Source organism: Macaca nemestrina, chromosome 2 (genome assembly GCF_043159975.1).
Source record: "Macaca nemestrina isolate mMacNem1 chromosome 2, mMacNem.hap1, whole genome shotgun sequence".
NCBI classification, from domain to species: domain Eukaryota; kingdom Metazoa; phylum Chordata; class Mammalia; order Primates; family Cercopithecidae; genus Macaca; species Macaca nemestrina.
In genome coordinates this window covers 26,332,684-26,345,582 of record NC_092126.1, presented here as the reverse complement: position 1 = coordinate 26,345,582, position 12,899 = coordinate 26,332,684, and the positions used below count along the sequence as shown (strand labels likewise).

General features: G+C 37.9%; 1 protein-coding gene across 10 annotated transcripts in view; it reads right to left on the bottom strand.

The window, feature by feature from the left end:
- LOC105488914 (zinc finger protein 385D) overlaps window positions 1-12,899 on the bottom strand; it is a 988,258-nt gene that overhangs the window by 365,661 nt on the left and 609,698 nt on the right. For 9 of the 10 annotated variants that reach the window (XM_071090832.1, XM_011753418.2, XM_071090839.1 and 6 more), the window contains one exon: window positions 376-402. The exons of the other annotated variant lie outside the window; for it this stretch is intronic. In XM_071090832.1, the coding sequence (XP_070946933.1) occupies window positions 376-402 (27 nt within the window). The remainder of the gene's footprint in view (window positions 1-375; window positions 403-12,899) is intronic. 10 annotated transcript variants of the gene reach the window in all.

The window sequence follows — 12,899 nt, the reverse complement described above, 5'->3', positions numbered from 1 at the left end:
TACTCAAAATTGGGCTCTCCCAGGGAGTCTCAAATATTTCCAGTGGAACAGAGGGAAAAAGGAGAGCCCTTCAGTGAAAAAGTAGAAACCTTCAGTGAAAATCTTTTGAGTGGGAGAAGGGAAACAGCTTCTCCTAGAAGACATTTAAATGCTACTATACGTAACCATTTGACAAAAAATTTTTGGAGAGACCTTATTTTTCATTGACTGTCTACCTACAGCATAAATTCAGAAAATCACCCTCAAACACCTGGGACACTCTAACAGCACTGTTTAATGTAATAGCACTGAGCCCTTAAGAAAGCCCATTCAGTCTCATTGCATTCACAACCAGCAGTTTATCTGTCCTTGTTCCCACCGTGTCTGGCTCCTTACCTGGCTTCTCTGCATGCACGAAGAACACTGTAACAGAAGCACAAAGGCACCAGGTAAAAGATGCTCTTTACAAATAATAATATAATAAAATAGCAGCTTCAGGCAAAGTCAACTGACTTTTTTCCCTTTACAAATGTGGGGACATTTATTTGAATAAGGAAACATTAAGAAGCTCACAATAGAGCGAGGGAAAGTCAAGCGTTTCCTAAAATATCTTGATCGACACCCACTTCCTATGACAAGACTAAAACTACAGTATGTAAGCAAGTCTTCCAGAAAGAAAGTTGTGGCAGAGATTTCTTTTTTCTTTTCCTTTTTTTCAATCAGGACTCATAGACTGCAGTACAGTGTTATCAGCATTGCCAGACTAATTCAGCAGGCAGTCAGGTTCTCTCATACACGTGCTTATCAGTCTCCTGTAAGAAGTTTGTCATTTAGTGAACTATGGGTATTAGGAACAAGTTACTGGAAGAGAAGTCTGCCAAGAATAAAACTTTAAAACCAGCTTATAAAACAGGAGAATGTTATTATGGCTTCAAAATTGTTTAAAAGCAAACTATAATTGGCCATTGGGTAGATATTCTTAAAAATAGAAGGTCTCTTCCTAGCCAACTCTCAGTGTGGGCCACTTATTTACTTACCTTTTGGTGTTACTTTGAAAAATATGAGCACACTCACATTAACCATGTTTTTTTGGCACTGAGAATTTCTAAGGTTGATGCACTTCTCTTTTGTGTGCTTTAAGTGTGTTAATAGATAGATTTCAGATAAATGGAAGCTATAAAGAAATTCAAATCGTCTACTTTTAAATAATGTGTAAAGTTCTACAAATATAAATTTAGATAGAGAAAAATTTTGCCTGACTAGGGCATAGACTAGGTGAGGGCAGTAAGGAATTTTGTGTCTCACACACACTTGGACACAAAATTTAGATAAATCAAGATAAATAGTACTTTATTTAATTAATTAATTTATTTATATATTTTTAAATTGTATATAAAGTATACAACTCGATGTTTTAGACATTTCCTATTTTAAGATATTTTTAAAAGTCATAATTAATACAAAAAAGAACCTATAACAAAGAAAATATCAAAATTTTAAATAAGGACAGGGTCAATTTTAGTGATTTCTCTCCCTGCCTTAGGCTCCAACATGGCTCCACATGGCACTGTTACTGATTGTGATTTTTATTTCAAAATTCGACCTTTAATGTATCGTGGACGTTTTTGCATTTTACTTTTTTAAATATTGCATTCAAATATTATTTATCTTGATTACTGAGGTTTTTGGCGACCCCTTAAATTCTATGACTGAGGCAGGTACTCACTCGCCTCATCCTAGTTTAGCTCTAACACAGATGCACACACACAATCCATGCATGCACTTCACAGTGGTGTCACCCCTGTTTCTCTGCACTGATTGAGGAGGTTGGATTTGTAAAAACAGAGGATAAAAGCTGTTTAATAATTTGCCCCCAAATCACATAACTATTAATAGGGCATCTAGAATGGGAACCCTGGTCTGTGGTATATCTGAGCCCCATATTTTTTCTAGCTTTACTGAGGAATAATTGACCATTAAAATTATATATATATATGGTTCATAACTTGATGATTTCATATACATGCACACTGAGAAATAATCACAGTTAAGCTTATTCACATATTCATCATTTCCTATAGTTACCATCATTTTTTGTGTGTGTATATATATGTGTGTGTGAGAACACTTAAGAATGTTCTCACCAAATATTTGCCCTCTTAGCAAATTTTCAGCACACTACACAATATTAATCACTATTTGTACATTCGATGTCCAGAAACTTGAATAGCTAAAGCTTTGTACCCTTTAACCACTACCTGCTTTCCCGGTATCTCCTCAGCCCCTGGCAACCACCATTCTACTCACTGATTCTACAAATTTCACTACTTTAGATTTCACATATAAGTGACATCTGGAAGTATTTTAACCATTTTGCTACATTGTCTCTCCCTTTCTGTTCATAGTTATCACAACACAATAAATTCAATTCAACAAACACCTGTTAAGTATCTATTCCATCCCTTGTGGCACTTTGCTAGAAAATTTGAAGGTAAATAGGACACTTTTGTTTCATGACCCAAGGAGAAATATATAAATCTATTTGACCAACTGTACTGAATGTGGCAATTCCCTTTTCCCCACTGATTAGCCTGCAATCACATAAATTCAATACTTCATTTCCATAGAGCCTGCATTGGCAACCAAGCTTGACCTTGGTGTGAGAAAGCGAGAAACAAAAGCAAGAAGTGTCGAGTATGTGACTTATCCCAAGTGCTGTTACTTTACGGTTTTTTTTTCCATGTGACTTCATTTAACCTTCATAAAAATCATGTGTGATACTGATGCTTTTATTATTCTAATGGAGAGGTTCTCAGAGGTTCATAATCTGTTCAACATCACAAACATAAACAGAACTGGGACTCAAACTGAGCTTTCTTTGACACTTTTCTAGGATTCCTCACGAAGGACTTTATAAGCTTCTCTAAGTGCTAATACTTCCCTACTGCCTGTGTTGGGAAAAGACAGGTCACTGTGTCCTGCGCACGGCATGCCAGTAAATGTCCTTACTAGAAATGTTTTTGACAATCCCAGTCCAAGAAAAAGCCAAGAAAGGTTTGAGAACACAGTACTTCTTTAGGGAAGTTGGCTTTTTTTTTTCTTCATTGTTTGCTTTGGCATATTTCAGATTTTAAACGTATACAATTTACAGCAAATGGGATATAGTGCCTCCAGAAAGAATTATTCAAAAGTCTTTAATCAGAAATTTTGTTCTCATTTTCAGTGCCCTGAAACCACGTAGCTTTTCTTTGTACATTATCTTTGAATCAATCTATGCTAGGCCATCAGTAAGAAAAACAACTTTCAAATATCTCCCATTGTGCAAAAACTATGATCTGGAACAGTACAGCATTAGTGGTGACAGAATAATAAGGTCATTTATACTTTTCTGCTTGGTAATTCATAAAACCAAGTTGCATCTAAGTAATTTTTTTAGAATTATGCTTTTGCCATGTCTGTGAACATATGCTAATGAATGAAATCATTTTTTTTTTTTTGTATAAACAAACCTTATCTTTTAAACCAGAAACAAATTCCCAAGCTAAATCTCCAAATATATTTTCCTAAGCCCATGTGAAGTAGTCCATTATATTATTTGGGGAATTATGCTACAAAGGAAAAGATGAAAATTTTGTATTTATTTAAACCTAATAAGAAAATAGTGTGAATTGAACACATATGTTTATCTTCATTCTTGCCTGAAACCACACTTAAATGGCAAGGAATTTTAAAAAGTATTAATCAATGAGGGCATAGTAGTAAGAGAGCATACAATAATATATAAGTGATATCAAATCATTTTTGGAAGATAAAGAGAATGGAGGAAAAAATACTTGATAAAGCAGAGTAGTGGAGGCTTCCAGTAAGTATCTGGGGGGTTACTGACGAAAGATCAGCTCATTGAACTCTCAGATCCTCTAACTGCTCAATGAGCGAAGGTGTGAGATACCTCAGGTGTGGCTGCAAACAGAGAGCATACCTCCTCCCTCTCCTCTCCTCTTTCTCCAACTGAAAAAATGGACTTCGAAGACTCACTAAGTGGGAACACGAGCACAAAGAAAGGAAGTGGTGAGAAGTGAGAAGCTAAAACAAAAATAGACGTATTTAGTTAAAGTCTAAAAACTAAGTGGGAATACCCACCCCAAGCCCTGTGCCCCTACTCCTTATCCAGATGCTAATATCCCGCACACCACTAACCCCACACACTGTCCTATGGGAGAGTAGAAGCTCTTCCTCAGGAGACACAGAAAGATCCCAGAGAAATGCCGTCCAGACACTCACATTTTGGAGGCTGTCAAGGAAAAACAAGCTTTCTACCCAATCGCCCTGCAATGAAAGTCACCAGGCCACAAGCTCTGCCATCAATTAATCAACACGTCATTCTTAAATATGAATGGACAGGAAGATCACAACATATTTGAGGAAAGCCTCCATCATGAAAAGCAGAGGCCAAAACAATTGGTAAAATTCAGAGAGGCAGTGTTAGCGGAAGAAAAGGGTACTTTTTTTTTTTAAAAAAGAGAGCAATAGTTAATAACCTCAGAGAAACAGAAATTAATATTGCACCCATTAAAAAAAAACAAAAGGATGATGTGATGCAAATGAGCTAAGAAGAGCTCTAGGAAATTAAAATTATGATGGGAATAATTAAATTCTCAATAGAAGTATTAGAAGGTAAAGTTAAAGATATCCTTCATGGAGTAGAAATAGAAAGACAGTGAGATGGGGTGGGCCCAGTGGCTCACGCCTGTAATCCCAGCACTTTGGGAGGCCGAGGTGGGTGGATCACCTGAGGTCAGGAGTTGGAGACCAGCCTGGTCAATGTGGTGAAACCCCCTCTCTACTAAAAATGCAAAAATTAGCCGGGCTTGGTGGCAGGCCCCTGTAATCCCAGCTACTTGGGAGGCTGAGGCATGAGAATAGTTTAAACCTGGGAGGTGGAGGTTGCAGTGAGCTGAGACCGCACCACTGCACTTCAGCCTGGGGCATAGAGCGAGACTCTGAATTACCTAAAGAGACAAATGTGGCATGTGTCTCTGTCTTTAAGCAGAAATTTTGTTCTCATTTTCAGTCCCCTGAAACCAAGTAGCTTTTCTTAGTACATTGTCTTTGAATCAATCTATGCTTGGCCATCAGTAAGAAAAACAACTTTCAAATTTTTGAGACACTACATTTTTATTTTTCTGTTTCTTTTTCAGATTTTTGATTCTGGGGCATATGTGCATTTTTACAAGAATAAACTCCTCCCTGCTCTTCCTCTCCACTGGAAGACATGCTTCATTCAAAGGAGGCAACAGTCTTGCTAGGGACAACGTGAAATACAGGACACAGGAATCTTGCAATCCAACAACTGTAAAAGTTCAGAAATGTCCAAGGTGCTGGCCAATGTGGCCAATGAGATGCTGTGCTAAAACAGCTGCACAGAAGGCCTCGAGACCTGCTGGTCTAGATTAGGGCAGGAGGTCAGACAGCATCAGGACAGAAGAACAAAAAAAGAATGGAGCAGATAGATTTCCTGACAGATAAGACCATGTGCTATTGAAAGTTGTAGAAAAAAGTATCTTCCCAACCGTAAGCAAGTAAAAAAATTAAGACAATATTTAACTCCTAGAAAAACAAAAAGAAATTATTCAATAAAGCAAAAGTAATTAGAGGCCATTACTTGGCTCCACCATGAACAGTGGATTCAAAGGCATAATAAAGAAAACAAAAAATACTGATTTAATCAAATCCATAATATAATTATCTTTGGAGAATGGAGGAGGGTATGTGTGACATTCTAATTTAGAAATTTGAGATATACTCCCTAAAATGATAAATCAGCCAAGGGCAATACACTCCTGTTATTAGTAAGAAAAATATAAACTCCAGAAGAAATATATAGGATAATTCAAAGTGGCAGATTCCACTGATCAGGACTTGGGAGTGGGGAGGGCTAGGGCAGAATGTTGGTCTTATTGTTGTTGCTCTAAACCTTAAAGCACTATCTGACTTTCACTCAACTATGGACATGTGTTCATTTCTTAAATGCACACACACACAGACACACACACCTATACACACACGTACGCACACAGAAATATATACAAATTAATAAAAAGCAAAAAGCTTAATAGATTCCTTTTAACTACCTTACTGCAAATACCTTTCTGAAGAATAAAGGTAGACATCACTGATTTACATGGTTAGAAAAGAGTCTCATTTGCCTGTATTTAGAAAATTCTTGATTTGCATGTTTATGTAAAAAAAGCAAGGAAAGAAATTAAATACTAAACAAAGATGTAAAATGCTTAAAATATTCAGCAAGATAGCTGCATTATCACGTATATCCTAACCAATTTGGGGCCATAATAAACGAATATTCTACGACCTTTGTGCATGTGGCTCCTTGGGTTCTTTTAACTTGTCAATGTTGTCAGATTATGACAAGAATATTGGGTAAGGGTATGAAAAGCTCTTAACAGGAAATTGGCTAATACAGTCAGACCTTAAAATGAAACACTTTGAAGCCGTTACTAGCCTTAGGTAGATGTACATGAAATCTTCAGTAACTATTAAATGAAAGGGCCAAGATGTAGAGTATAGCATATATATACTATAAAACACACACACACACATAACTATCTATGCTCATGGATAAAAAGACTTTGGGAGGACATGCATTAAACTGCTAACAGTGTTGGCCTCTGAGGAAGAAGTCTCGGGGGACAGATTCAGATTTCATTTAAAACTCTTTCATACTCTGAGCTTTAAAAATCGAAGCATATGTGGCTTTTTTTTCAATAAAAAAGTGGCTCATAAAGATACATTAGATGCCAATTCTCATCGTACTCCTGTTAAAATAGATGGTGTTGAGGAAGAATGGAAAGATTGATCAAATTATACAAAAGGGAAAAGGAATGATGATCTTACTTATGTAGAACTAACACAGAGTTATCTGTTGGTGATAAGATTTGGGGTGACTGCTGTTTCTTTGTAATTTTTTTGAAGTTTAAATATTTTCTACAGTTATACTTGTATTTCTTTTAAAATGAAAAAGATTACTGAAAAAATAAAGAGGAGAAAATGTCTTTCCTTTTTTTTTTTTTTTATTTTTTTTTTGAGACGGAGTCTCGCTCTGTCGCCCAGGCTGGAGTGCAGTGGCCAGATCTCAGCTCACTGCAAGCTCCGCCTCCCGGGTTCACGCCATTCTCCTGCCTCAGCCTCCCGAGTAGCTGGGACCACAGGCGCCGCCACCTCGCCCGGCTAATTTTTTGTGTTTTTAGTAGAGACGGGGTTTCGCCGTGTTAGCCAGGATGGTCTCCATCTCCTGACCTTGTGATCCGCCTGTCTCGGCCTCCCAAAGTGCTGGGATTACAGGCTTGAGCCACCGCGCCCGGCCGAAAATGTCTTTCCTTTATCAGTTGTCTAGGGCACAGAAGATGTGCAGTCAGAATGCAGCTTTTTTGGAAGGGGAGGGTGAGCATCTGGGTATTACATTTGCAGATGGACTTCATACCCAGCATATGGGAAATTTTCTCAAGGAAAGTCATTTCTGTAGAGGCACGAGTTGCTATTTAAACCTTGGCAGACTAGGTCTTTTTACGTTTGACTTTTCTCTCTCCATATGAGAATGAAGCATATGCTCAGATTTTCTTAAGGAGTTTCCTTATTATTGAAGTTAATTTTTTTCTTCGTAACGATTATAAATGTATAGAAAGTGAAATTTGATAGCTTCGATTTTTTTGCTTGTCCTTTAGAACTATTTATTTTTTCTTCTTGCTTCCTAAGGTGTCAGATGTGTTACAACAAGGGGTAAGAAACAAAAAAACCAGCATAAACCAATGTGAAGAAATATACAGAACTAGTGGCCCTTGAGCCAAGCAGGCATAGAGCCATTTCAGAATAACAAGCAACTTTATTCTCAATTTACCAGAGGTTATAGCTCTAAAAATCACAAGTACTTTTCATGAGAAGTAAATGCCTTTATAAAGGTCAATGCAGCATTTATAAGCTTTATTGCATGTTTTCTGTCCTTTTCTGAGGTATGTAAAAGGAACACAATACCCATTTTTTTTTTTTTTAAATCAGTCTGCTGCAACGTGACTAGGTAGAGTGATCGCTTTGCTTTCGACTAAGTAAGCTGTTTCGATATGGGGCCATTTTTAACAACAACAACAAAAACCCAAAAAACAAATTCCTTTAGTGGCTCAAAGTAAGAAACAAACAAAAAATATGCAGTGGCATGTGCTATTAGGGGACAAATGAAAAACATTTAACTCTGAGCAATAGTGACAAGAAGCAAGAGGTATCACAAAAATGTCTTCACTTCAGATAATTTGCCCCTTAAAATCAGAGGTTTTAAGGAGGAACTCCTTTCCCCAAGGAGAAGTCTGGCTCCTTCAACTTCCTGTCCTGCTTTGGAGACAAAAGTCTGAAATTCTGCCAGTGCTTAGAGACTTCAGTTCCCCAGCGAATATTTTACAAAACACTAGCAGTTCTAACGGTTTTCATTATTTAATGGCCTCTAACATTATGCATCAAAATGAAAACTAATACAAAGTTTAGAAAGTTTAAGTAATAGTTGCTCACGGTCTACCTGTTGGGCCTGGGTCTAATCATTTTTTTTTGTTGTTGAGATGGAGTGTTGCTCTGTCACCAGACTGGAGTGTAGTGGCGCCATCTCAGCTCACTGTAACCTCTGACTCCCTGGTTCAAGTGATTCTCCTGCCTCAGCCTCCCGAGTAGCTGGGACTACAGGCACATGCCACCATGCCCAGCTAATTTTTGTATATTTAGTAGAGACAGGGTTTCACCATGTTGGCTAGGATGGGCTCGATCTCCTAACCTTGTGATCCACCCGCCTCAGCCTCCCAAAGTGCTGGGATTGCAGGCGTGAGCCACTGTGCCCAGCCCTAATCATTTTTATATTCTCTTTGGCCTTTTCTGCAAAAGACATTTGAGAATCAAAAGATAGGGGGCCCAAACTTCGGGACTTCTTTCATCAATAGATTACATTGTTTCGAGCAAGTAGTTTTTTGGGGGCATAATTTCCATATTTATAAATGAAGTGATGGGGCAGATACATTCTGATGCCCCTCTTGATTTTAATATTCAATGACAAATACACGCTGTTCTTTCATAGAGCACTTTGTTCCCTCCATCAAAAGAAGAACCTGGAGATTTATTGAGTTGTGACAACCACTCTTTGTCTCTAGGGAAGTAAACATTTCCCCTACCCCACTACAGCCCTCAGACTAAATCTGGCCAGCCACCTGTTTTTCCAAATAACTTTTTATTGGAAGACAGCCACACCTATTTGTTTGCTTATTGTCTGTGGTGGCTTTCAGGCTACAATGGCATAGTTGAGTATTCAGCTGGAGACCATCTGGCATGGAATACCTAAAATAGTTACTAGCTGGCTCTTTAAAGAAAGAATCTGTACATTCTTGGTCTACAGGATCTTTAAACTGCTAAAGACTTTCTTAGCCCCTAGGAGTTGTGGGAGCCTGAAGCAGATGTCCAGGTGGGCCATGCAGGAGACTTGCCCACACAGCCAAAAGCAGGCCCTAGACACCTTTTTAGTCATTTCCCATCCTGCTCACTCCTCAAAAGTGAACCCCTACTCCCAATTGAGTAAAGTTCAATGTCCAGATTCTTAAGCTTAAAAGAATAGCTTTCATCTAGAGCATAGAGCTATTTTGTGCCAAATGATTGTTTTGATTTTTTTAAAAGACCTTAATTCTTCTGGTTTTGTACATTTTAATTAATCTCTGACCAGTATTCAAAATTTTGGGTTGGTCACTGACTTTTGTGCAAATATGATTAAAGCAACGGACCCTCCTCAGGAAAATGTGCCTACACAATGCAAATAACATTTTATACCAAAATTTTGAGGGCTGTAGGGAGTAGATAACATTAAGATTTCAGAACACATAGCCACCATAGTTTCTAAATGAGATAATTTGTGAAATAATCTTACTATAAAAGCTAGCATTATTATATAGAATTCAATGCCAAAGTAACACAGCAGAAAGAATGTCAAATGAGGAGTCGAAAGAATAAAGTTATGCATCGTCTCTGCTACTAACTAGCCATGGGAGCCACTGAAGCACTCTATGCTTTGGGTTCCTCATTTATTAATAGTGAAAATAATAAATGTCCCATATACTCCACAGGCTGTGATAAGAATCAAATGGGGAATTGTTAAGGAAATATTTTATAAACCATACAAGTCAGCTCATTTGAGTAGTGATTTTGACTACCCATTTTGCAGATACAGGGAACAAAGAACAATAGATCCTTTGTATTCAAAATGTATTTGAAATGCAGATTCTCAGGGACTGAACTAGACCTAGTGAATTAGAACTTGCATTTTAACAAGATCCCTCTGTGATTTGTGTGTATGTTAAAATTTGAGGAGCATTTCCATAGAAAGTTCTCTCTGCAAAGTACAAACCACTTCATAAGGCTGATCTTCAGGTAAGAAAACTGAGGCCTGCAGAGCCTACGGGACATGCTGAGATTTTGTACAAGTCAAGTTGTAAACAGATGGGAGCAAAACAAACATTAGATTTTAGAAATGAGTTTTAAATGGTTCTGTGCTCGGGTCACTCTCTGCCCAGTGAAAGAAAAGCACATCATTAAATAAGCAAAACGTTCTGTAAGGAACCTTAAAAACAGCTTGACCAGGTTGCTGAAATCCACAAAAAGTTAGATCTATTGTCATGCGTTCAGGCAACCATTCTCAGGACAAGTCAGATTTCTAGACCTTCTTTTCATCTGCAAAACTGTCAAGTGAGGAACTGTATCTATTTTTCTGTAATACCTCATTAAGATGGAGTAAAATCAGTTATGAAAACTAGGCTTTGCTGACTACCCTCCATACCACTCATCAAGGATCAGGGATATAACACGCAAGAAGATATGGAGAGGGGACAAAGAATGACCAGGGATATAAAAAACTACTGCTGACAATGTCATCAAGAAAAACAAATGAGAGCCATATGTGGGAAGCAAAATTTCTTTTGGTGACCTAGGAAGGCACCCGATCTCTACCTTTGCATTCTCTGCCACTATATGCAACTTGCAGGGTTGGGGGTGTAGGAGTGTGGTGATGGGAATTAAAAGAGAAAAAAAGAGAAGTTTTAAACCTAAGAGCTTAAATTGAGAGCTTAGACCATTGGGAGCTTCTGATCTAGTAAGGTGACTGGACACTCCTGAGGACTTCTGGCCTCTGAGCCTCTTTCCCCTTGAAAGCTAGAGTTGCCAGAGTGTCACTGAAATGATAGAAAGCACGGTGGATTAGAAAGTATCTGAATCTGTTTTGGTTGCTACAACAAAACACTGTAGACTGGGTAGCTTATACACAACAGGAACTTATTTCTCACAGTTCTAAAGAATGGATGCCCAAGATCCAGGTGCAAGGAGATTTGATATGCGGTGGGGGCTTGTTTCCTGTTCATAGATAGCGCCTTCTCGTGGTGTTCTCACAGGATGGAAGGGGCTAACTAACTTCGGGGGTCTCTTTTATAAGCATGAACCCTGAGCATGATAGATGGGGATAGAAGGAAGAGTAATCCAGGAGGTGATTACATTTTAATAATGGTAAATTTTAAAGCTGCTGCTGCTTACACATCAGGGGTATAATGGGAAAAGAGTTTGTAAGAAAAAGGCTCAATCTGAACCCTAGTTCTGTCACTTACCACTGCTGTGTGACCTCATGTTCTACAGCCTACCTCTCTGAGCTTCATCTGAACACTGCAAATATTGTCACATGTCATACAATGCTATTATGACAACTAAGTAAAATAATGATGAGCAAGTATTGACAAATCATAGGTGCCTATCAACCTTTTATAATAAAGCTTAATATTTTTGCTAATACTCTCATAGTCAGTGTCCACTGTAGGTTGAGTGTTGTATCAAATTATTTGTACCTGATCCTTAATTAAATCAAATTGAAGAAGTTTTAAAATATAAAAGAATTTAATGCTTAAGTTAGAGTGTTCCAGCCCTGGTTGTCCTCAGCTCACCCTTCAGGCTTAGTTATCTAACAACAGTATTTGCCTGCTCTAAGATCACCCAGTGTGAATGGAAAAGCCATCTAAGTCTGTTTCATGTAATTATGTACACAGTTGCTGTAGGCCTCAGGGGCCCCATTGGACCTCTAATAACGAAGAAGCCTGGAAAGTCTGTGCCTCCCCAAATTACAGCAGTGACAGGCTATGGACTCACCCCAGTAACAGATGGTTTTATTAGTGGCCACTGCCAGACACTTGGCTGAAGGCGGAGCACATAGCCATTAGCGTCTGCTCCACTTTGGTGGAATGGTAGCCGTGTGCAAAAGAAAAGCTGGGTCTAAAAATAATTGACAGTGAGGGAGACAATGTACTTTTTATGTCACCCAGGGAGAAAACAAGCTAAAATAAAAATTTTTAAAAATCCTTTCCCTTGGCTCCTGAAACAGGAAAGATAAGCTCAAATAATTGTGATATTTCCATGGAAGAGAAAGTTAGGATGTCTGCTAGTGGGAGAAAAATAAAGCAGGGGACAGAATATCATAGATGCCTAACACTCTGAATTTGTGGGAAGAAATTCTGACTCTGGCTACTTGGCAAAAAAATAAATAAATAAATAAAAATAAATAAAACCGCTTTTCTCCCACTAATGCCACTTCACATTATAGGCATTCAAATATGGTGAACAGTATGATTATCAAATAGCACTAAAGAAGAATGACAGGATCTATTCTCAATGGCAAACAGAAAATATGATTTTTAACAAAACAAAAGAATATTAATTCAAGACCTATCATGTAAAAGCTAATCATTTGCTACAAAGAAAAGTAAAAGAATTTAAGGCATACATATGAAAGATCTAGTAGTCTAGGGTAATTTTCTCAAATAGAAATGACTATGCGGCAATACTATCACAGCAAA